Source organism: Pristiophorus japonicus, chromosome 2 (assembly GCF_044704955.1).
Source record: "Pristiophorus japonicus isolate sPriJap1 chromosome 2, sPriJap1.hap1, whole genome shotgun sequence".
Classification (NCBI taxonomy): Eukaryota; Metazoa; Chordata; class Chondrichthyes; family Pristiophoridae; genus Pristiophorus; species Pristiophorus japonicus.
This window is the reverse complement of record NC_091978.1, coordinates 174809518-174834213: the sequence shown is the minus strand read 5'-3', so window position 1 is coordinate 174834213 and position 24696 is coordinate 174809518. Positions and strand designations below refer to the sequence as shown.

General features: G+C 44.3%; 1 protein-coding gene across 4 annotated transcripts in view; it reads right to left on the bottom strand.

The window, feature by feature from the left end:
* Positions 1–2474: 2474 nt before the first annotated feature.
* The window catches only part of ugdh (UDP-glucose 6-dehydrogenase), a 50434-nt gene continuing 28212 nt past the window's right edge, over positions 2475–24696 (bottom strand). For 2 of the 4 annotated variants that reach the window (XM_070863287.1, XM_070863294.1), the window contains exons 4-12: positions 20245–20445; positions 19717–19914; positions 12724–12871; positions 12533–12627; positions 11346–11476; positions 7723–7862; positions 6593–6684; positions 4927–5037; positions 2475–4750 (exon numbers count right to left, since the gene is read on the bottom strand). In XM_070863287.1, coding sequence (XP_070719388.1) covers positions 4640–4750; positions 4927–5037; positions 6593–6684; positions 7723–7862; positions 11346–11476; positions 12533–12627; positions 12724–12871; positions 19717–19914; positions 20245–20445 — 1227 coding nt within the window. In that variant the 3' untranslated portion in view covers positions 2475–4639. The remainder of the gene's footprint in view (positions 4751–4926; positions 5038–6592; positions 6685–7722; positions 7863–11345; positions 11477–12532; positions 12628–12723; positions 12872–19716; positions 19915–20244; positions 20446–24696) is intronic. The other 2 variants (XM_070863301.1, XM_070863309.1) reach the window with 2 other exon arrangements.

Genomic DNA, 24696 nt, shown 5'->3' with positions numbered 1-24696 from the left:
AGAGTGTAGTGCAACAAAATTTGCAGATGACACTAAGATTAGTGGGAAAGCGGGTTGTGTAGAGGACTCAGAGAGGCTGCAAGGAGATTTGGATAGGTTAAACGAATGGGCTAAGGTTTGGCAGATGGAATACAATGTCGGAAAGTGTGAGGTCATCCACCTTGGGAAAAAAAACAGTAAAAGGGAATATTATTTGAATGGGGAGAAATTACAACATGCTGTGGTGCAGAGGGACATGGGGGTCCTTGTGCATGAATCCCAAAAGGTTAGTTTTCAGGTGCAGCAGGTAATCAGGAAGGCAAATGGAATGTTGGCCTTCATTGCGAAAGGGATGGAGTACAAAAGCAGGGAGGTGTTGCTGCAACTGTATACGGTATTGGTAAGGCCGCACCTGGAGTACTGCGTGCAGTTTTGGTCACCTTACTTAAGGAAGGATATACTAGCTTTGGAAGGGGTACAGAGACGATTCACTAGGCTGATTCGAGAAATGAGGGGGTTACCTTATGATGATACATTGAGTAGACTGGGTCTTTACTCCTTGGAGTTCAGAAGGATGAGGGGTGATCTTATAGAAACATTTAAAATCATGAAAGGGATAGACAAGATAGAGGCAGAGAGGTTGTTTCCATTGGTGGGGGAGACTAGAACTAGGGGGCACAGCCTCAAAATACGGAGGAGCCAATTTAAAACCGAGTTGAGAAAGAATTTCTTCTCCCAGAGGGTTGTGAATCTGTGGAATTCTCTGCCCAAGGAAGCAGTTGAGGCTGGCTCATTGAATGTTTTCAAGTCAAAGATAGATAGATTTTTAAGCAATAAGGGAATTAAGGGTTATGGGGAGAGGGCGGGTAAGTGGAGCTGAGTCCACGACCAGATTAGCCATGATCTTATTGAATGGCGGAGCAGGCTCGAGGGGCTAGATGGCCTACTCCTGTTCCTAATTCTTATGTTCTTATGTTCCTGCATCTAATCTGTCCAGTCCCGTCAGAATTTTATATGTTTCTATGAGATCCCCTCTCATCCTTCGAAACTCCAGCGAATACAGGCCCAGTCGATCCAGTCTCTCCTCATATGTCAGTCCTGCCATCCCAGGAATGAGTCTGGTGAACCTTCGCTGCACTCCCTCAATAGCAAGAACGTCCTTCCTCAGATTAGGAGACCAAAACTGAACACAACATTCCAGGTGAGGCCTCACCAAGGCTCTGTATAACTGCAGTAAGACCTCCCTGCTCCTGTACTCAAATCCCCTAGCTATGAAGGCCAATATACCATTTGCCTTCTTCACCGCCTGCTGTACCTGCATGCCAACTTTCAATGACTGATGTACCATGACACCCAGGTCTCCCCTTTTCCTAATCTGCTGCCATTCAGATAATATTTTGCCTGTGTGTTTTTGCCCTCAAAGTGGGATAACCTCAAATTTATCCACATTATGCTGCATCTGCCCACTCACCTAACCTGTCCAAGTCACCTTGCAGCCTCTTAGCATCCTCCTCACAGCTCACACTGCGACCAGCTTGGTGTCACCTGCAAACTTGGAGATATTACACTCAATTCCTTCATGTAAATCATTGATGTATATTGTAAATAGCTGGGGTCTCAGCACTGAGCCTTGCGGCACCCCACTAGTCACTGCCTGCCATTCTGAAAAGGACCCATTTATCCCGACTCTCTGCTTCCTTTCTGCCAACCAGTTCTCTATCCACGTCAGTACATTACCCCCAATACCATGTGCTTTAATTTTGCACACCAATCTCTTGTGTGGGACCTTGTCAAAAGCCTTTTGAAAGTTCAAATAAACCACATCCACTGGTTCTCCCTTGTCCACTCTACTAGTTACATTCTCAAAAAATTCCAGAAGATTTGTCAAGCATGATTTCCCTTTCATAAGTCCATGCTGACTTGGACCGATCCTGTCACTGCTTTCCAAATGATCATGCGGCAAACCAGTCCCACCCAACTCTTCCCTCAACGGCTATCTGTCTCACCTGTGACAGAGACTGTGGTTTTCGTATTGGACTGTTCAGCCACCTAAGAACTCATTTTAAGAGTGAAAGCAAGTCTTCCTCGATTCCGAGGGACTGCCTATGATGATGATGATGATGATGATGGTGATGATGGCATCGTCCCCACCGCCCAACTAGATTTTTTTAGGAGGCTAAGAACCCGCTCCGCAGTGACGGTAAGTCCTTAGCCGCCCGTCTCCGGCGCTAACGGATGGTGTAACAATCCGAATTTTGACCCCAAAGACTTTTACAACAGCAAGAATATTTTTAGAATCATCACCATAGGCAGTCCCTCGAAATGAGGATGACTTGCTTCCACGCCGAGTTCACAGGTGTTTCAATAATATTTCGAATACATTTTTAGAATAATGTATTGGTGTCAGTACCAAATGGAAAAATGTCAACCATTTATCATTTAGAAAAATGAACAAAACACAAGTCATATTCTTTAATTATTACAATGACCTTGACACAAAGGTTTCCGCTAAGCTTTGGTTCTTCTTCAAATTACAGTTGATGAAAGAATATTTGTCAATGTTAGCGAGGATTATCCAGTGCTACAAACAGTTCAATAATTGGATATGGAAACATTTGTTGAACTGTTTTAACAAGATTCAAGATTACAACTAATTCCATTGCATTTAAACCCTGCTGTTGTGAGGAGATGAAAGCCATGTCTCAATGATTATTTTAGAGTTACAATAATACGGTTTTAAATAGTCTCAGTATCCTTAGATCTTCTGAATGAATTTGCCAATTTGTGCCCAATCATGGCTAGTTTTGTGCTCTGGACACACATCACCGATAACTGAATTGGCTTCCCAAAATATTTCATGCATAAGCAAATTTTACAAATCGCACTTGTGGCAAGTGGCCTCAGCTGCCAGGAACACATATTGGGAAATCTTGGTATGCTTCCCTGATTTTTCCATCCATTTAAAATTATTCCATAATTCCCCTAAATGTGCTCCCAGTGAACAAGGTTTCTAACTGAAGGTGTGATTGTGTAAGATCATCTCTATGATCTTTACTGCCAACAGAGAGATGTTCATTCCAATGGTGTGGGCTGGATTTCAACCCAAGTGCCAACATTTGAAACAACAGTGTGGTCAACTACGAGGCCGTGTCTAGCTTTATGATGGCTGAAATACTAAATGCAACTGATGGCTAAAAGCCCGTTGTATATGAGGAATATTCTCTACCACCAGCTACTGATGTCAATAAATAGTAGACTGCAATGTTGGAGATTCATCCATAAAGTTATGGTGAAATCTCAGTAAAATGGCAGTAAACAGTTGATTTTTTTTAAACCAGCTGTCCCAAGTTTATTTTTCGACCAGTTAATTTTCCATGGCTCTGCTCATAGCTGTTCTGGTGCCTGAAACATGGCTGTGATGTTTAGGTCGTGGATCTGTGTTTAGCACAGCCTGTCTTTTTAGGCCATTTATCAGGCCTTCCCTGTGGGGAGGTAGCCTTAATAGATAGATCCTGAAGCCAATTGTTTAGGAAAGTCTTTTGTAAATCCACTGTTTCTGTTCTTGTGGAGAAGCCAGGTTATTAGCAAATCACTGGCTTTTTCCTTTTTTCACGCTTTGAAATGTGCCAGCTGAAGTATGTTGAATGCAAGAATTTTATATAGATATACTTTTTCTTTAAATTTCCTTTTACAAAGTGATGTACTGGGGGGGGGGGGGGGTGGGGGGGGGTGCGGTTGCATAAGTCAACAGGTAGCCTCGGTATGTGTATGCTTGATTGTCAGACCAATCCCTAGACTTTTCTCTCTAAATGTATTGAATTTTTGATGTGTTTGAGCAAAAACTCAGCAGAGGCAATAGAAAGGAACAACAATTGCTCAGAAGGGTGAGAAGATTTATCTCAAACTAAATAATCCTTTTGGCTCCATCTCTGTATCAGCCCACTTCAGTAACATTTTTGGTAATACTTAAAGTCAATACATGTATAATACTAGTTTAGCCTTTGGAAATTTCACCAGTAGCTTTTCTCCAATTTTCAACTCGAATTCTGAAAGTGCTAAAATATTACATTATTTTTATATTTTATTAGCAAGGTGAAAACTTTACATACATATTAAACTCAAAATGTAATATGGTTAAAATATTTGCCAACAAAATTAACTGCACATTAAATATCATGCAGATATGTGGAGCTGAGTCATATGAGCCAGGAAGTTCTCCAGTGAGATCCCTGGTCTGTGCTCAATCATTTGATTTCAGCCAAGGTAGCAATAGGGCCGCTAAGGATGGGGAAAAATTCAAGGGGCCCTGCTGAAAAGTGCACATACATAGTGGTTGAGTAAGGATAAAATTGGTCTCCAGGATCAACTAACTTGTTGATACTTTCTGCCTAGACATGAACATGAAGAAGGGTCACAGGGCAGCCAGTACCTGCACCATACCCCAGTGCAAATTAGTACCTGCAGGGTAGTGGGCTAAATGTTAGAGGAAAGAAAATATAATCAGTGAAAAACTACTGGGTAACATAATTGTTTCATTAACACAGAAAATATATCGATCATCTTTTTGATCATTTAAAAGCCCCTTTAAAATATAAACACAACATTTATTCTATGGGTGAAATTTCACGTTAAAAAAAATGGCTAATATTTGTCTGAATATTTACACCTTGACTTTCTTCAGTGGAGGTTCCTGTAGTCTGAATTTAGGAACTTCAGCTGTGGGTGTGAAAGGAAGCCTCTGCCCAGTTATCTTCTTGCCAATGGTCTCAACCTGGAAACAAAAAGATCCAAAAACATTTGATATTAACTGAGACTGAAGATTCAGGATGGTCTGAATTCTGTTTCCCTGAAATTCAAATCCTTCTCAAGCTGGTTTAACAAACAGATATCTGCAAATATCAGAAGAACTGCTTTCCTATTACTGAACAAAAGTCAACCCCTTTGTACCTGGAATCCCAGCTTCTGGAGTTTTGGATGCAGATCATCTAGCACACGCCTACCATCAAAGATGAAAGCTGGTTTTAACATTTTCTTATAAATGAGTTCATAATCCAGCACCTGGAAAAATGAAGATACATAAATGTCAGATAAAGACTCATTGAGGGTAATTTCTGACTTTGCGGTACTAGCAGGAAGCCTCTCCCAAAAGCCATGGATATCTGGACTTTGTGGGCCACAATTTTTCATCCATTTAAAAGAATGATTTCCAGCTTCCCATTTTAGTCATTTTGTTCCAATTGGTCAGGGTGCCTTGCTCACCTTTGCACCGGGCATTCACAGGCCGAGGTGGTGCCTATGTGACCTAGTACCAGGTCTTTACCACTACTACACACTAGAGTGCAGTGGGTTAACGATGCTCTCTCATTTATCCTCTCTGAAATAGAACCTTGCTTCATGGGCCACCTCTCCCATATGACCCAGCTCAGAAAGGAATGTATTGAGATCTACCATGTCCTACTCTTCAATGATGTTGTGAATTACTGTAGAAACACAGGCCCTAGGGGGCCAAAGGAATGGTTTTATATAACTGCATCACTTCTGGAAAGTATTATTTAAAAATGCTTTCTAATTTTTTAAAATAATTCTTTCCCTCATTCAACATAAAGGACAGTCTGGTTCTACTGGCTTTTATCCATTAGGAACTGACATGATACACAAACTACATGGTCAACTTTTAAACAGATACTTATCCAGTTATTAAAGAATTTTACAGGAATAAAGGTTGCAATTTGATCCATTGCTCTCTGAAAGAGCAACCCACCTTGCCTATTTCCCTGCCCTTTTTCCATATCCTCAAAAAAAATTATTTTCAAATGTTAATCGATTCTGCTTCCACCACTGTTTCTAGTAAAGCATCCCACAGCCTAACAGCCCTCTACAAAAATCCTTACCTCATCCTTCATCCTTTTGGTGATAACCTTAGATTTACGACCCCTAGTTACCTACCTACTCACTGAGCAGCAAAATTTTCAATATGCACTTCCAGTAAGCAATGCAGTAATGTGAAGAGAGAAAATTATCCCTTTAGTGTCAGTAACAAGCACTACGAATATCAATGTGTCTCAGTCTTATCCAATAGCATCCCCTACTACATCAGTGTATTATCTTTCCATTACCTCCACCAGCCATCATGTGACTTCCTTCTGAGTGGTTGACAATTTAGTGTCAAATTATGGGCGGTTTTGTGCTAAGAATGGAAGTTATTTCACATAGGACCCTTACAGCAGACAGATGAGAGTCTCATTCAAACAATCGGGGCTAGATTTGAATATAGAGATGAAAGATCAGCATTTTATCCACTAGACCACACTGTCCTCTTTTGTATATCTACATAATCCACGCTTGTTAGTATTTTTAAAACTTGAATCATCAATTGCTAGCCTCTACCATAAAAAACCTTTGTATTTATGTAGCTCATAAAATCATTAACCAGAACATTGCCTATTTCTTCTGTCATTTCCTTGATGATTCTAGAGTGGGTCTGATCTGGTCCAGGTGCCTTGTAGCATTCTATTTCTGGAGTTTCTTAACACGCGTTCTCTGTGCAAGATAATCTGGAATGCTGTGAGCAGGATCTGATTAGGAGCTCATCTTTCACAGGGTTTCCTCTTACCTTGAACTCATCCCACTCAGTACAGATGACAATGGCGTGAGCTCTGTCACAGGCTTCATAAGCATCAGTACAGATGGTGACCAAGCGAGACACTGCATGTTAGGAAAAGGTTTACCTCGGTTATTGTAACTCGTATCTGTACCACTGACTTAAATTTACATAGTTATTTTACTGCATTGTAAAAATTTCTAATCATTGCTCGAATTGTTAGTTTTATCATTTCTTAAAAGCGCTAAAATATTCAACAAGGGCTAATTTAAAGGATTTTAGTTATATGCTAATGTCAATGAACAGGGTAATATCACCCAGTGTAAAACTGAAATGACTGAAAATAATGAACAACTGATACAAGAAAACATTAAAAAAAATCCTGCGCATAGAATGTGATAAAAGTTTTAAATGACGGGTAGGGCTAGAAATTATTCTGACTGCTATTTTAAATTGGTCAACAACATTACTTAAATAGCAAATTTGGGAATTCTCTTTAAGTTCATTAGCAAAGTTGTTAAAAATAATTGAATATTTTCCATCCTGTACAGACTTAAATTCTGGTGCTACAAAGAAAGCAACTTTTAACTGTAATTTAAGTGCAATAAAATTCTATTTGCATTAAATGAAATCCCACACTCCTCCCATCACTTATGCCATTGCATGATCCTTTTTGGTTCTCATTGGTGGAACTAGATATGTTGGTTTTGCCTCTTGCTGTAACTTCAGGCCATTTACACCATTTCTCCAGGGGTTGTGCTGATCTCCTGCCAAAGCTATGGTTGGAATATGGAAAATCCCTGCTGAAATTCAGGGCAGCAATACATATGGATTTTTAGACACTGTTTGATATGGTGTTGAACAAGAGGTTTAATAGAAAAATTCAGGCACATGGCATAAGAGGAAATGTAGCAGCTTGATAGAAAACTGACTGACGAGAAATTGAGTTAGGGCTGGGTGTTGCTCAGAGTGGAGAAGGATTGCAAGTGGTATACTCCAAGGGTCAGTGCTGAGGCCACTTTGGTTCTCAGTGCATATAGAAGACTGGACTTAGAGTATGGGGAACACAACCTCAGTTTAAAAAAGCAGTCCCAGTCTGGTCTTATGAAGAGTTAAAAGAAAAAAACTCTGTCATATTAAACCTTGATCAGAGGCATCCGGGGAAATGCTGGGATGTGACAGATCTTGAATTATCTGTTCTTTGGGAACTTTGGGGTCATAGATGTGAACATTTGCACGTTCATCCAGTAGGTATTTGCTGATGTAGATACTGGAAGACTCCCTAAAATAAAAGAAAGTGTCATTAGCTACAAGTCAATTTAAAATTCTGAAGAATTAAAATGAATTTAAGTGAAGTTAAAACAATTAAATAGAATGTCAACCCACTGGGGTAGGGTTGGGAGAAAAACTTTCAGTGTAAAACATTCCTCATTCAAAGGACCTGTTTTGAGATGAGAGATTCTCAGTTGCATTGGGCCCAAAGCAGCCAATATGAACATACCATATTGGTTCTCTTGGTTAGGACTGAACCAGAGAAGATCAACTCCTGAATTAATGAATAATGATCAGTTGGAAAAGCAACCACCAGCTGCATGGGCATTTTATTTTCATGGTTAATTCCACCAGGTGCACAGAAATGAACACTCCTTTTATCAATATTTGTCATATTGATTTCAGTTAAAGATATAAAATTCCTACTAGGTGAATACTTTGTCAAGATATAGTCAACTGTCTCCATCTCTGACTTAATCCACATGAATTCCAACTGAAATTCCACCCTTCATGTTTTGGATCCACCCAGGATTACAGATATCTCCGCTATATTCAGCATTCCTCGAACCACTGCTCTCACCACATCCTTGGAACTACACTCAACGCTATGCGCTGCCACATGCATGCTCTCGACCTCTATCTCTAAGCTGTTCCAGTCCGCAGTTCCATTTCATCCTTCGCCTCATCCGGTGCTTTAACAAGAAACTTTTCCTATCTTTCAGGTGTCAAGGATCATAGGCTTCAACAACTCTTGGACACCAATGCTTCTCCGGAACCTTTTTCCCCTTCACTTCCCTCTGATCCCATCTCTTCTTCCAATCTCACCCCCTGCTGGGCGTTCACTATCCCCTCTGACCTTCCCCTCTCTGACCCTAAATGATCAGTTCTCAGCAAAGGCCTGAGCTCCATCCCCCACCTCAATGAATCTCGAGCTCGGCATGATGTTGAGCTCTTTTTCTGCCGCCTTCACCTCCGTGCCCACTTCTTTGGCCAGGAGTCTTGCACCCCCCACCCCCCAAACGCACAGCTGATCCGTTTTCAGAATTCTCACTCTACCTGGACCCCGCCCTCTGGCCTCTTACCCTCGCTAGATCGCTTTGTTGTGAACTGCCGACGGGACATCGGCCGTCTCAATTTCTCTGTTCCCCTCACTCCAACCGACCTCCCTCTGAACTTGCAGCACTCTGCTCGCTCAGATCCAACCCCAACCTTGTCATTAAACCTATTGTTATTTGGCGAACCGACTTCTACCTTGAAGAGGCTGATTGCCAACTCTGTGACACCCCCTCCTACCTCCCCCTGGACCATGACCCCACCACCAAACATCAAGCCATAATTTCCCAGACCGTCACTGACCTCATCGCCTCCGGAGATCTTCCCTCCACAGCCACCAACCTCATAGTTCCCCAACCCCGCACTGCCCGCTTCTACCTCCTTCCCAAGATCCACAAACGGGCTGCCCCGGTAGACCCATCGTTTCTGCCTGTTCTTGCCCCTTTTTTCCCCTTGTCCACTCTCTTCCCACCTACATCCACGACTCCTCCGACACCCTCTGTCACTTTAACAGTTTCCAGTTTCCTGGGCCCAACTGTCTCCTTTTCACTATGGACGTCCAATCCCTCTACACTTTCATTCTCCACCAGGATGGCTTGAGGGAGCTCCACTTCTTCCTAGAGCAGAGGCCCAACCAGTCCCTATCCACTACACCACTACCTTCCTCTGCCTGGCTGAACTTGTTCTCAGTGAACAACTTCTCCTTTGACTCCACTCATGTCCTCCAAATTAAAGGTGTTGCTATGGGAACCAGCATGGGTCCTAGTTATGCCTGCTTTTTTGTGAGATACGTGGAACATTCTTTGTTCCAGTCCTACTCGAGTCCCCTCCCTCCCTCTTTTTCCAGTACATTGATGTCTGGGTCAGTGCCGTTTCCTGCTCTTGGCGTGAACTAGAAAATCTCATTCACTTTGCATCCAATTTCCACCCTTCCCTCAACTTCACATGGTCCATCTCCAATGCTTCCCTTCCCTACGCTTCCTCGACTTTTCTGTCTCTATTTCTGGAGATAGTCTACTGACAAGCACTGACTCCCACAGCTACCTGGACTTCACTTCCTCCCACTCCACATCCTGTAAGGACTCCATTCCATTCTCGCAGTTTCTCCGCCTCCATCGCATCTCCTCTGACGACGCCACCTTCCACACAAGTGCCTCTGACATGTCTTCCTTTTTCCTCAACCGAGGATTCCTCTCCGCCGTGGTTAATATGACCCTCGACCGTGTCTGTTCTATTTCCCGTACCTCTGCTCTCACTCCTTCCCCTCCCTCCCAGACCACGACATGGTTCCCCTTGTCCTCACCTTTTACCCCACCAGCCTCCATGTTCAACGGATCATCCTCCGCCATTTCCGCTACCCCCAGCGTGATCCCACCACCAATCACATCTTCCCCTCCCCTCCCCGCTCAGCATTCCAAAGGGACCACTCCCTCTGCGATACCCTGCTCCATTCTGCAGTCACCCCAATACCCTCTCCCCTTCCCACAGCACCTACTCATGCAAGTGCAGGGGATGCAACACCTGCCTTTTTACCTCCTCCTTTCCCACTGCCCAGGGCTCCAAACACTCCTTCCAGGTGAAACAGCGATTTACTTGTACTTCTTTCAATTTAGCATACTGTATTCGCTGCTCACGATGTGGTCTCCTCTACATTGGGGAGACCAAGCGTAGATTGGGTGACCGCTTTGCGGAACATCTCCGTTCAGTCCGTAAGTGTGACCTGAGCATCCGGTCGCCTGTCACTTTAGTTCTCCACTCCATTCCCACTCTGATCTCTCCGTCCTCGGACTCCTCCACTGTTCCAACGAAGCTCACCTCAAGCTCGAGGAACAGCACCTCATCTTTCATTTAGGCACTTTACAGCCTTCTGGACTCAACATCGAGTTCAACAATTTCAGACCTTAACCTCTGCCCACATTTTATTTTTCCCTTTCCTCCCTTTTTTTAAAAAAAACAAATCCCCCCTTTTTTCCTCTCTTTCCCATGGTAGCTGGTGATGATTCCGCCCTTCACACCCCATCTAGACTCATCTTTTGTTTCCTAACTTGTGCCATTACCATCTCATTATTGCTCTACATCCCTTTCGTCTCTCTAATCTCTCCTGCCTTCCACCCTATCACAGACCTTCCCTTTTGTTCTTTCCTCCCCTCCCCCTTTCCCTGCTCCTGCACTTCCTTAAGAATTTGTTACATCTCCAACTTTTCCAGTTCTGATGAAGGGTCATTGACCCGAAACATTAACTGTTTCTCTCCACAGTTGCTGCCTGACCTGCTGAGATTTCCAGCATTTTCTTTTTTGTTGTAGTCGTAACACATGCTGCTGCCATAAATATTTTCCAATATAAAATGTCAAGATAAAGTTGTTCTCAACATTACAGCACTGCACGTGTGGCTTTATAACAGCACAGAAACGTTGAAGCATGTCAGAGGAATAAAATTACCGTGTGTCCCCAGTGTCCTTTTTGAAAGCAAACCCTAAAAGAGCTATCTTTTTGTCTGTCGCAGTATTGAAGAGACAGTCAATAATGCGGGAAGCAAATCTCCTCCGCTGAAAATCATTCATGTCAATCACCTAAAAGAAATCAAACTTTGAATGACAAAATGATACAAGCAACTGATTAAAAAAAATATCAGACATTCTTTCAAATTTTAATTTTCGTAATTCAGGTTGAATGTCGCTTAACTGTTGCAAAGCATCCAGGAAAAGATTTAGAAAAATGAAACCAGTGACACACTGATACCAATTCAGCTCCCTCACATTGCACCACATACAGCCACCAGCTGAATGATTCTGAGTACAGTGGAGTCTGCATACCTATTCCAAGAAACAGAGGCTGATATTGTCTGCTGTGCATTAGTTTTAATTAATTTGGAAACAAATTTTTATTCCATTCACTCCAATTGACACGAATAAGGAAATCGGGAGCCAGAATAACGGCTGGGATATTATCCAGGTAGACGGGTTGGCGGCAGAGGGTCTCGAGGCGGGTGGGAAACCTGGGTGATTGTGGGGGCAGAGTCAGGGATCGAGGGGATGGCTCAGGGATCGGGGGGAGGGGGGGTCGGGGACTGGGGTTGGGGGCCGGAGGATCGGGCCGGCCACCGGAGGATTGTGGCTGGCCTCAGCATCATTGTTGGGGTGTGGGGAGGCCTGGGAATGTGATCGGAGACCTCGCGGGAGGTCTCTGATTGCAGCGGATAGGTAAGATAGGATCACTGGAACCAGGAGGTAGATATAAAGCCACTTACCTTCGCCTCAGTTTAACTGTTGGGTTGCAGAATTGTGTGAAATCCGCCCACAGTCAGTTAAAAACAAAAGGGAGGGGAAAAAAAAAAAGAGGCTTCCAGCCTCATTACAATATTTAAATTGAGGTAACATCCCCCTGGGAGCGGGTTCGTTGCCCATCCCGCCTCCGGTATAACCGGACGTGGGCGGGTTGGAGGCAGGATTTAGGTCAGGAATTCCGTTTTTAACACTTTAACTGCCCCCACGCCCGCCGTTTTTTTTTAAAAGGGGAAAATTCCAGTTATCGTATCTTGCTAAATAACTAATTTGTCATGTTTTAACATGTAATTGTTGTGCACCAAGTTTATCATAGAATTTCTCCAACACATCCCAAGAATTTACCTGCTGCCAGTATTGAGCCACTTCAGGTAAGTTTAATGCTTCACATAAATAAACCAGGTTTAGAACATCTTTCTGGAAACAGCTGCCTCCAAATCCTGAAATAGAATAAAGGCTTTGCATATTAAAGGCATCTATGAATCCCAACCAAATTTTGTAAAAAAATTCTGGAACACAAAAAACACATTACTAACCAATGCTGGCTTTGAGAAACTTGCTTCCAATTCTCTGATCCATGCCTACAGCACGAGCTACCTCCTCAACATCGGCACCAGTCGCCTCACACAGAGCACTGATTGAGTTGATACTGCTGATTCGCTGAGCGAGAAATGCGTTGGCGGCCTAATGATAAAGAAAAAACAATCAATAATACTGATAAATATCATTTTTGTCCATATGCATTCTGCCCAGTTGCCAGAGGTGATACAGAGGCTGTACCGTGCCCTGGACAGGCAGTTACACTTCTGTTTGCTGAGGCATAAGGAGGCTGTCGAGGCTCTGGAAATGGTGCAGAGTAGAGCAGCAAGGCTGATAGTGTTAGAAAGAGGAACTATGAAGAATAACTTTGTAAGTTCAGGCTCTTCATCGCCAAAAAAGGACCTTACTGAAAGAAAGAAGATAACTTGCATCTATATTGTGCCCTTCATGTCCTTGAGATGTCTCAAAGTGCTTCAGAACCAATCAATTACTTTTCAAGTGTGGCTGCTATTTTACAGGCAAATGTGACTCAAAAGGCATTCGATAGGTGCCACATAAAAGGTTGCTGCACAAGATAAGGGGCCGAAATTATCCATCGCTGGAAACATGGTGCACCTACCCTGTTTCAGTTGTTTTTACCAGTATAGTTGATGCGGTGGCCTCTTGAGCAAAATTACGCTCTTTGGCTTTTGTTATTCAGCGGACTGGAAGTCGGTCATAATGGGGGCGGATGTATGTCAGTGAGCAGAAGTTCGCACACTAGAGGGGCGGAGGTGTGTCCGCCACGGTCACTCATCAGTGTAGCGCTGATGATGTCATCACGGTGCCGTGTCACCACGTCTCTCCCCTTCACTTAAGGGGGAGAGATGCTGCAATTCTTTACATTAGGTCCACTGGGCCACCAGGGAGAATTTCGGCCGGGCCAGCGGCCTGGCACCCAGGAGAGGGGGGGTGCCCAGGCCGCCTGTTGGCCATCCAGCCGAACCCGGGGACATCATTGTCGGCCCGACATGGCAGCCGACTGACAAAAAAAAATGGCAGCCGCGGCAGTAGGTCCTCCCCTTTAATGGCAGCCGCACCGCCATTTTGCAAGTACTCCCAAGCACAGTGCTCCAGCAGAAAAAGCTACCAGTGGCACCGAGCGGCTGGAGGAAGATTTTCTGGGCGAAATTTTGCGATCGGGGCGGGGGGAGCATTGGCACTGCACACTCTGATGACACACTTAGGACGGATCGGTAGCAGCGGAGCGGGTCACCCCCGGGATAAAACAGCAGTGGAATTTTCAAAATGGTGGCCATTCCACGAAAAATCGGTGGACATTGCACTCCGCAGCGTGGCCACCGATTTCCAGCGCTAACAGGCCTTCAGGGTAGGGGCAATTTCAGCCCCAAGGGCTCATGGGGTTGGGAGTAATATATTACCATGGTTAAAGGATTGGTTAACGGATAGAAAACAGAGAGTAGGGATAAATGGGTCATTGGCAGGTTGTAATCAGTGAGGTGCCGCAAGGATCAGTGCTGGGGCCTCAGCAATTCCAAACTATATTAATGACTTGGACGAAGGGATCAAGTGCAATGTATCCAAGTTTGTTCACGATACATAGAAACATAGCAACGTAGAAAATAGGTGCAGGAGTAGGCCATTTGGCCCTTCGAGCCTGCACCACCATTCAATAAGATCATGGCTGATCATTCCCTCAGTACCCCTTTCCTGCTTTTTCTCCATACCCCTTGATCCCCTTAGCTGTAAGGGCCATATCTAACTCCCTTTTGAATATATCCAATGAACTGGCATCAACAACTCTCTGCGGCAGGGAATTGCACAGGTTAACAACTCTCTGAGTAAAGAAGTTTCTCCTCATCTCAGTCCTAAATGGCCTACCCCTTATCCTAAGACTGTGTCCCCTGGTTCTGGACTTCCCCAACATCGGGAACATTCTACCCGCATCTAACCTGTCCCGTCCCGCCAGAATCTTACATGTTTCTATGAGATCCCCTCATCCTTCTAAACTCCAATGTATAAAGGCCCAGTTGATCCAGTCTCTCCTCATATCTCAGTCCTACCATCCTGGGAATAAGTCTGGTGAACCTTCGCTGCACTCCTTCAATAGCAAGAACGTCCTTCCTCAGATTAGGAGACCAAAACTGAACACAATATTCCAGGTGAGGCCTCACCAAGGCCCTGTACAAGTCCAGTAAGACCTCCCTGCTCCTATACGCAAATCCCCTAGCTATGAAGGCCAACATACCATTTGCCTTCTTCACCATCTGCTGTACCTGTTTGCCAACTTTCAATGACTGATGAACCATGACACCCAGGTCTCATTGCACCTCCCCTTTTCCTAATCTGCAGCCATTCAGATAATATTCAGTCTTTGCGTTTTTGCCCCCAAAGTGGATAACCTCACATTTATCCACATTATACTGCATCTGCCATGCATTTGCCCACTCACCTAACCTGTCCAAGTCACTCTGCAGCCTCTTAGCGTCCTCCTCACAGCTCACACCGCCACCCAGTTTAGTATCATCTGCAAACTTGGAGATATTACACTCAATTCCTTCATCCAAATCATTGATGTATATTGTAAAGAGCTGGGGTCCCAGTACGGAGCCCTGCAGCATCCACTAGTCACTGCCTGCCATTCTGAAAAGGACCCATTTATCCTGACTCTCTGCTTCCTGTCTGCCAACCAGTTCTCTATCCACGTCAGTATATTACCCCCAATACCATGTGCTTTGATTTTGCACACCAATCTCTTGTGTGGGACCTTGTCAAAAGCCTTTTGAAAGTCCAAATACACCACATCCACTGGTTCTCCCTTGTCCACTCTGCTAGTTACATCCTCAAAAAATTACAGAAGATTTGCCAAGCATGATTTCCCCTTCATAAATCCATGCTGACTTGGACCGATCCTGTCACTGCTTTCCAAATGCACTGCTATTTCATCCTTAATAATTGATTCCAACATTTTCCCCACTACTGATGTCAAGCTAACCGGTCTATAATTACGCGCTTTCTCTCTCCCTCCCTTTTTAAAAAGTGGTGTTACATTAGCTACCCTCCAGTCCATAGGAACTGATCCAGAGTCGATAGACTATTGGAAAATGATCACCAATGCATCCACTATTTCTAGGGCCACTTCCTCAAGGACTCTGGGATGCAGACTATCAGGCCCCGGGGATTTATCGGCCTTCCAATCCCATCAATTTCCCTAACACAATTTCCCACCTAATAAGGATATCCTTCAGTTCCTCCTTCTCACTAGACCCTTGGTCCCCTAGTACTTCCGGAAGGTTATTTGTGTCTTCCTTCATGAAGACAGAACCAAAGGATTTGTTCAATTGGTCTGCCGTTTCTTTGTTCCCCATTATAAATTCACCTGAATCCGACTGCAAGGGACCTACATTTGTCTTCACTAATCTTTTTCTCTTCACATATCTATAGAAGCTTTTGCAGTCAGTTTTTATGTTCCCGGCAAGCTTCTTCCAGTACTCTATTTTCCCCCTCCTAATTAAACCCTTAGTCCTCCTCTGCTGAATTCTAAATTTCTCCCAGTCCTCAGGTTTGTTGCTTTTTCTGGCCAATTTATATGCCTCTTCCTTGGATTTAACACTATGCTTAATTTCCCTTGTTAGCCACAGTTGAGCCACCTTCCCAGTTTTATTTTTACTCCCGACAGGGATGTACAATTGCTGAAGTTCATCCATGTGATCTTTAAATGTTTGCCATTGCCTATCCACCGTCAACCCTTTAAGTATCATTTGCCAGTCTATTCTAGCCAATTCACGCCTCAAACTATCCAAGTTACCTTTCCTTAAGTTTAGGACCCTAGTTTCTGAATTAACTGTGTCACTCTCCATCTTAATAAAGAATTCTACCATGTTATGGTCACTCTTCCCCAAGGGGCCTCGCACAACAAGATTGTTAATTAGTCCTTTCTCATTACACATCACCCAGTCTAGGATGGCCAGCTCCCTAGTTGGTTCCTCGACATATTGGTCTAGAAAACCATCCCTAATACACTCCAGGAAATCCTCCTCCACCGCATTGCTACCAGTTTGGTTAGCCCAATCAATATATAGATTAAAGTCACCCATGATAACTGCTGTACTTTTATTGCATACATCTCTAATTTCTTGTTTGATGCTGTCCCCAACCTTACTATTACTGTTTGGTGGTCTGTACACAACTCCCACTAGCGTTTTCTGCCCCTTGGTATTCCGTAGCTCCACCCATACTGATTCTACATCATCCAAGCTAATGTCCTTTCTTACTATTGCATTAATTTCCTCTTTAACCAGCAATGCCACCCCGCCTCCTTTTCCTTTCCGTCTATCCTTCCTAAATACCCCTGGATGTTGACTTCCCAGCCTTGGTCACCCTGGAGCCATGTCTCCGTGATGCCAATTACATCATACCCATTAACTGCTATTTGCGCAGTTAATTCGTCCACCTTATTCCGAATACTCCTCGCATTGAGGCACAGAGCCTTCAGGCTTGTCTTTCTAACACGCTTTGCCACTTTAGAATTTTGCTGTAATGTGGCCCTTTTTGCTTTATGCCTTAGGTTTCTCTGCCCGCCACTTTTACTTTCCTTCTTTCTATCTTTTGCTTCTGCCCCCATTCTACTTCCCCGCCTCCCTGCATAGGTTTTCATCCCCCTGCCATATTAGTTTAACTCCTCCCCAACAGCACCAGCAAACACTCCCCCTAGGACATTGGTTCCGGTCCTGCCCAGGTGCAGACCGTCCGGTTTGTACTGGTCCCACCTTCCCCAGAACCGGTTCCAATGTCCCAGGACTTTGAATTCCTCCCTGCTGCACCTCTCCTCAAGCCACGTATTCATCTGAGCTATCCTGCGAGTCCTACTGTGATTAGCACGTGGCACTGGTAGCAATCCTGAGATTACTACTTTTGAGGTCCTACTTTTTAAATTTAGCTCCTAGCTCCCTAAATTCATCTTGTAGGACCTCATCCCGTTGGACCTCATCCCGTTTTTTACCTATATCATTGGTACCTATATGCACCACGACAACTGGCTGTTCACCCTCCCTTTTCAGAATGCCCTGCACCTGCTCAGAGACATCCTTGACCCTTGCACTAGGGAGGCAACATACCATCCTGGTGTCTCGGTTGCGGCCGCAGAAACGTCTATCTATTCCCCTTACAATTGAATCCCCTATCACTATCGCTCTCCCACTCTTTTTCCTGCGCTCCTGTGCAGCAGAGCCACCCATGGTGCCATGGACTTGGCTGCTGCAGCCCTCCCCTGATGAGTCATCCCCCCAACAGTACCCAAAGCAGTGTATCTGTTTTGTAGGGGATGACCGCAGGGGACCTCTGCACTACCTTCCTTGCACTGCTCTTCCTGTTGATCATCCATTCCCTATCTGACTGTGTACCCTTTACCTGCGGTATGACCAACTCACTCAAGGTGCTATTCATGTCATTCTCAGCATCGTGGATGCTCCAGAGTAAATCCACCCGCAGCTCCAGTGCCACAATGCAGTCCGTCAGGAGCTGAAGGCGGATACACTTCCTGCACACGTAGTCGTCAGGGACACCGGAAGCGTTCCTGACTTCCCACATATTACAGGAGAAGCATAACACGTGTCCGAGCTGTCCTGCCATGACTTAACTCTTAGATAAACTTAAATTGGCAACAACAATGCTAAAGGTTACTTAGTGATAAAGAACTGAAAAAGAAAAACTACTTGCCAATGACCAACCAATCACAAAGTGCCTGCAAAGGGATGTAGACCGGTTCAGTGAGCGGGCAACAAGGTGGCAGATGGAGTATAAGGTGAGGAAAGGTGAGGTTATTCACATTTGTAGGAAAAATTGAATAACAGAATATTTTTTAAATGGTGAGAAACTATTAAATGTTGATGTTGACAGAGATGTAGATGTACAGGAAACAGAAAGTTAGTATGCAGGTACAACAAGCAATTAGAAAGGCAAATGGCATATGGACCTTTATTGCAACGGGTTTGGAGTACAAGAGTAAGGATGTCTTACTACAATTGTACAGGGCTTTGGTGAGACCACACCTGGAGTACTGTGCACAGTTTTGGTCTCCTTATCTGAGATAGGACATACATGCCTTAGAGGCAGTATAATGAAGGCTCACTAAATTGATCCCTGGAATGAGAAGGTTGTCCAATGGAGGAGCGATTGAGTCAATTGGGCCTATATTCTCTGGAGTTTAGAACAATGAGAGATGATCTCATTGAAACATACAAGATTCTGAGGGGGATTGACAGGGTAAATGCGGAGAGGCTGTTTCCCCTGGCTGGAAAGTCTAAAACTTGGGGACCTAGTTTCAGGATAAGGAGTCGGCCATTTAAGACTGAGTTGAGGAGGAATTTCTTCACTCAGGATTGTGAATCTTTGGAATTCTCTACCCCAAAGGGCTGAGTCGCTGAATATATTCAAGTCTGAGATAGATAGATTTTTGGACTCTAGGTGTATCGAGGAATATGGCAGGAAAATGGAGTTGAGGTCTAATATCAGCCACGATCTTATTGAATGGTGGAGCAGGCTCGAGGGGCAGTACGGCCTACTCCTGCTTATTATTCTTATGTTCTTATCTTACAAACAGCAATGCAAGTTAAAGTTAAAGCATTGTGCAGACATCCTCATAAATTCCATTACTATATTCAGCAATGAGGCTATTGTATAAATCAACAGATACTAAAACAAAAATACTTCTGCATTTTATATAATTGAAGACTTAATTAAATGGAGTGACTGCAAGCTCTAGTGTATAAGTTGCTACTTTTTGTAGGCAGAAGTGTGACTTATACATCAATACAAGTTACAAAGTTTTTACCAAAATGGAATTGCAAATGAAGCCAATGACCTTTAACAACAATTTGCAGTTATATAGCAGCATTAACATAGGAAAATTTGTATTTGGCCTTGTCTTACAGGAGCATTATCAGACAGAATTTGACAGCAGATTGTGGTAAAGTTGAAAGTGAGTGTACCAGTTTGGAAAGCTCCGAAGACCACGTGTTAGTAGTGATGATTTTGTCTTTTGGTACCCAGCGCTCATACACAGCACAGAGTGCCTGAATCGCCTCCTGACCTTCTGGTGTTTCATCTCCACCAATCAGCACTCGGTCTGGGTTCTTCAGATTATTAACAGCTGTTCCTTCAGCCAAGAATTCTGGGTTTGATAGCACCTACATTATAAATATGTCCATGATTAGGTTCAGTCAACCTGGTGAAAACCAGAAGCAAGAGCAAGGATGGACTGTACTATGTTTTTTTTAAACCTGGGGTGAGGATTTCCTTTCTGCAACCTGTAGTAAAATTGTAAATCTGCACGTTAAAAACATTTGCAATGTTGCTATATCTAGTGCAGAGAGGAAATTGCCCCCTACCATTGATGTACACAATTAATTTTGTGCTGTATTCTAGTGATAAATATACTATAAAGCTCCTTCTAATACAAATAAACATAATAGTTATTGAGTTGCTGCATTAGCCAATAGAACAATGCTTGGGTTCACCTGTAGAGTCAGGTCTGGCTTTATGTTTGAATGGAATATCCTGCGAATGCTCTCAGCAGCACGCACGGGCACAGTGCTCTTCTCTGTGACTATTTTGTATCCGTTTGAGACTGCCACTATTCTCCGAGCGCAGGATTCAATGTATTTCAGGTCTGCGGCTCGACCTTTACCCATTCCATACATTTTAGTGGGGGTGTTCACCTATTACAAAATAAACAGAGCATTCGTGGTTAGGATTTTTCCTGTAATCTATGAAAGTCAACATGTGCATGGTTTCCAATCAATTTTGATTTGAATAAGATGTTTATTTTTGTCACCAAGATTTTATACTTCAGTATTTTGGGCCCAAGTTTCCACACGATAAAAAACGGGCGCCCAGCCACAAAGTGCGCCTAAAAAAACCCTCCGTATTCTCCACCTCCCTGCAGGTCCTCTGGCCCTCGGCGCGGCGCAGCAGGAGCTGTAGGGGGCGGAGCTAGGACCCTGCGCCGAAAATAGTGCCGGGACCTCTGCACGCGCGCTACAGTGGGCATGCAAGTGCAGTAGCTCCAGGCGCCCGAAACTGTGTGGGAGGGGCCCGAAGCACGCAGCCCCTAGCCCTGGCCGAATGGCCTCACTGGGGCTGCATGAATAAGGCTCCTCCCACGGCCAGCTCCTGCTTCCTGCCGACTCCCGCTCCTGCTTTCCCCCCCCCCCGACCGGACCGGACCCGACCCGCCTGTCACTGCCGCTCCTGCTTCTGCGCCCCCCCCCCCCCGACCGGACTCGACCCGCCTGTCGCTGCCGCTCCTGCTTCCGCCCACCCCCCCCGACCGGACGGGACCCGACTCGACCCGTCTGCGTCTGCCGCTCCTGCCCCCACCCGACTCTACTCTCGCCCCCGGACTGGATCCGACCTGACCTCTCCCTCCCCGACTGACCTCCCGCTCCCCGACCTGACCTCCCTCCCCCTCCCTCTCTCCCTCCCCCTTTCTCCCCCTCCGACCCGAACCGAACCTCTCTCCCCGACCCGACCCAACGCCACCTACCTCTGGTGCTGGGGACGGGCCCTGCCCGAAATCTCGGGCCCAGCCCGTTCAGCCTTCGGTCCAGACGGCAAACCGCTTCCTAAAGGCCTGCCTGAAGAACTTTCACACAGGTAGGAACATGGTTTATTTAATCTTTTCTTTGCTTATAAATGTTTATTCAGGTTGGATTTATTTGTATAATATTTGTATAAGTATAACTAAGGATTTATCGTAGAATTTAATGACTTCCCTTCCCCCCCCCTCCTCCCCTCATTCCCTACGCCTAATTTGTAACCTGCGCCTGATTTTTTAATGTGTAGAACAGGTTTTTTCAGTTCTACAAAAATCTTCACTTGCTCCATTCTAAGTTAGTTTGGAGTACATTTTCACTGTGGAAACTTTGAAATCAGGCGTCAGTGGCCGGACACGCCCCCTTTTGAAGAAAAAATTCTGTTCCAAAGTAGAACTGTTCTACCTGACTAGAACTGCAGAAAAAAAAATGTGGAGAATTGCGATTTCTAAGATAGTCCGTTCTCCACCAGTTGCTCCTAAAAATCAGGCGCAAATCATGTGGAAACTTGGGCCCTTTATATGGTAATATCTTGTAGAATTGTAACGTGCCAAGCCTCTGCTTGGATTTTCTTTTTGGTGTCACTTTTTTGTTTCTTTCCATCGCACTGCAGAATATACTATTCACTAGCCGTAAAGCTGGCCAGGAAATCTGCTCCTAACCTCATGCACGCTACCAACTGTTGAGTTGTACAGAACCAATATTTCTTCATTTTAATGTATTGTACACAAATGAAGATCTATTAAATAAAGTTACTGCAAGCTCTAGTGTACAAGTTGCCACTTTATATGCAGGGGTGTGACTTATATGCCCGTATGAAGCTTTTACCAAACACCAATCACACAATTGTTCCTCTCTGGCAGAGTGCTCATTCCGTCAGATTTCGTGCTCATGCACCCAGTTTTCCGTCATCAAAGTAAACCATGAAGCCATAGTCAATAGTAACAATAACTGTACAGGTTTATAGTACAGGAGCGACTGTACACTCACAGCAGGAGGCCTCACCCACCAGAAGCGCACGTCGGGAAATTGGCCTTTACATGTTTTCACCAACAACAAAAAGAAACTTGCTTTCCAGTTATCTTCCCAGTGACATGTACTACTCCTGCAACAAGAAAGTAACCAAACAATCTGCTCAAAAACCTTAAAAAAAACAAAACAAACTTTAAATCTTAAACAAAAAAAACCAGCTGGAAACAGACGGCAGGTCAGGCAGTATCTTTGCAGAAAGCAGACAAGTTGATCTTTTGGGTGTAACCTTTTACCAGAAATGGAAAACTAAAAAATAACATTTAAATTGAATCAGAACAAAGAGGAGGGAGAATAAAAGGAAAACATACACACAGGAAAATATAGGTGAATTGATCTTTAAAGAAAAGCAGGAGATGATAGGATGGCAGAGATTATATTAACATATGATGGGAAGAAGCATCATTTAAAAACATTTAAGACTTGAGAGACAATGAACATGTAAATAATTGAGGGTTGTGGGGGAGGGGAGGGCGATCGTGGGAAAGAACGTAAGAAATAGGAGCAGGAGTGGGACATACGGCCCCTTGAGCCTGCTCGGGGGAGGCCTATTGGCAGGTCTGAAATGGAAACAGGAAGAGCTGACAAAACAGCCAGATCCAGCAGTCTGAAAAAGAAGCAGCAGACACCCAGTGTGGGTTGGATGTCAGGTGTAAGCCTGCTTCTCTTCAGACCACCAGATACTGCACTGTTTTCTTTTTTTTATTTTCCTACCCTTCTCTTTGTTTTGATCCTATTTAAATATTGCTCCTTTTTCCAGTTTTGATGAAATGTTACATCCAAAATGTTAACATGTCTGCTCCACAGATGCTGACTGATGTACTGTGTGTTTCCAGCATTTTCTATTTTTGTTACTCTCAAACCTGCTACTAGGGGGGTGCACAAGAGTGACATGGGTTTGTCCGCCGCCCACTTCTGAATTTCCCTCCCTCTCCCTGTAGAGAAGTGCAAGACTTCGAACAAAAAAATAAAGCTTTTGTAGAACAAAACATATGTCCCTGTCCATTCAAACCAGCTACATTCAAATAGTTCTGCATTTTCTCTGATTCGTCTACATGTCCCTTGCTGTCTCCTTTCTGCTGTTCGTTGGTCTGTAATATACTCCCAAAAGAATAACCATTTTCCCCTCGTATTTCTTAACTCTAACCAAATAGATTTGACACTTGCACCATCCCCTATACCTTCCCCATGTTCTAGTGCTGTAGCTGAAATTTAACACTGCCACACCTCCTCCCTTTTATCTTACTTATCTCTCCTGAAATTTGGTAACCAGAAATGTTCTGCTGCCAATCCACCCTTAATCTAAGCCACATATCCATTAATGTTATTATATCGTGCTGCCCACAGCAATTTTGGCCTCTCGCTCACCAATTTTATTTATAATACTCTGTTCATTTACATACATACAACACAAGCCTGCCAGTCTGTTTGGCCATCTTACTCTTTTTAATCCCTCCTCCTGATCTGTTCTTTGTAACTTCCCTCTTTATCTCTTATCTTTCCTACCCCCTTTTGCCTTCTTTTCTGCTTCCTCCCTCCTGCCATATTAGTTCAAACCCTCTCCCACAGTACTGGTTACTCTACTAGTCAGGATATTTCTCCTAGTCCTGTTCAGGTGAAGCCCATCCATCCAGTATAGACCACTCCTGTTCCAGATCTAGTCTTAATATCCCAGGAAATGGAACCCTTCCCTCCTGCACTAAATCTCCAGTTATGCAATTACCTGCTTTATATTACTATTTCAATACTGACTACTGTCTGACACTGGGAGTAATCCTGAGATTACTACCCTCAAGGTCCTGCTCATTGGGCTAGAATTTTGCCAACTTTGCGACCAGATTTTCGCTGTGATTTGACTCTCTGCGGCGAAAACCCAGTCGGCGGGATCTTCAGGCACCTTTTTGCGGCGGTGCTTCCACGTACTGCCAGGGAGAGGTGCGCCAACGAGAAATGACGTGCAACGCTGTGGATTGCGTTACCGTCGTACTTTCGGCTCTCTCCGCCATGCCCAGAATACAGACAGGTCAAACCCTGCGGTGCAGCCCTGCCAGCAGCGGTAAGTATGAAGACCTGCAAAAAAGGTAAGTTAAAGTTTTTATTTTTTAATTCTTTTTCAGTGATTTGGTAGATAAAGGTTTTGTGAATGTTTTGAGAATATTTTTAGCTTTTTTTTGTTTCTCCCCCCTCCCAAAGCCTCTCTCGCAGCAGCTCGGACTAAATTTGCGGAAACTCGTGGTTAGCGCTGCGAATCCTCGTGTAACGCCAACTTTACCGATGCGCCCATGGCACAGAAGTAAAGGCCGAAATTTAGGCCTTAAAACAGTAGTGCAGCAAAAATGGTAATTT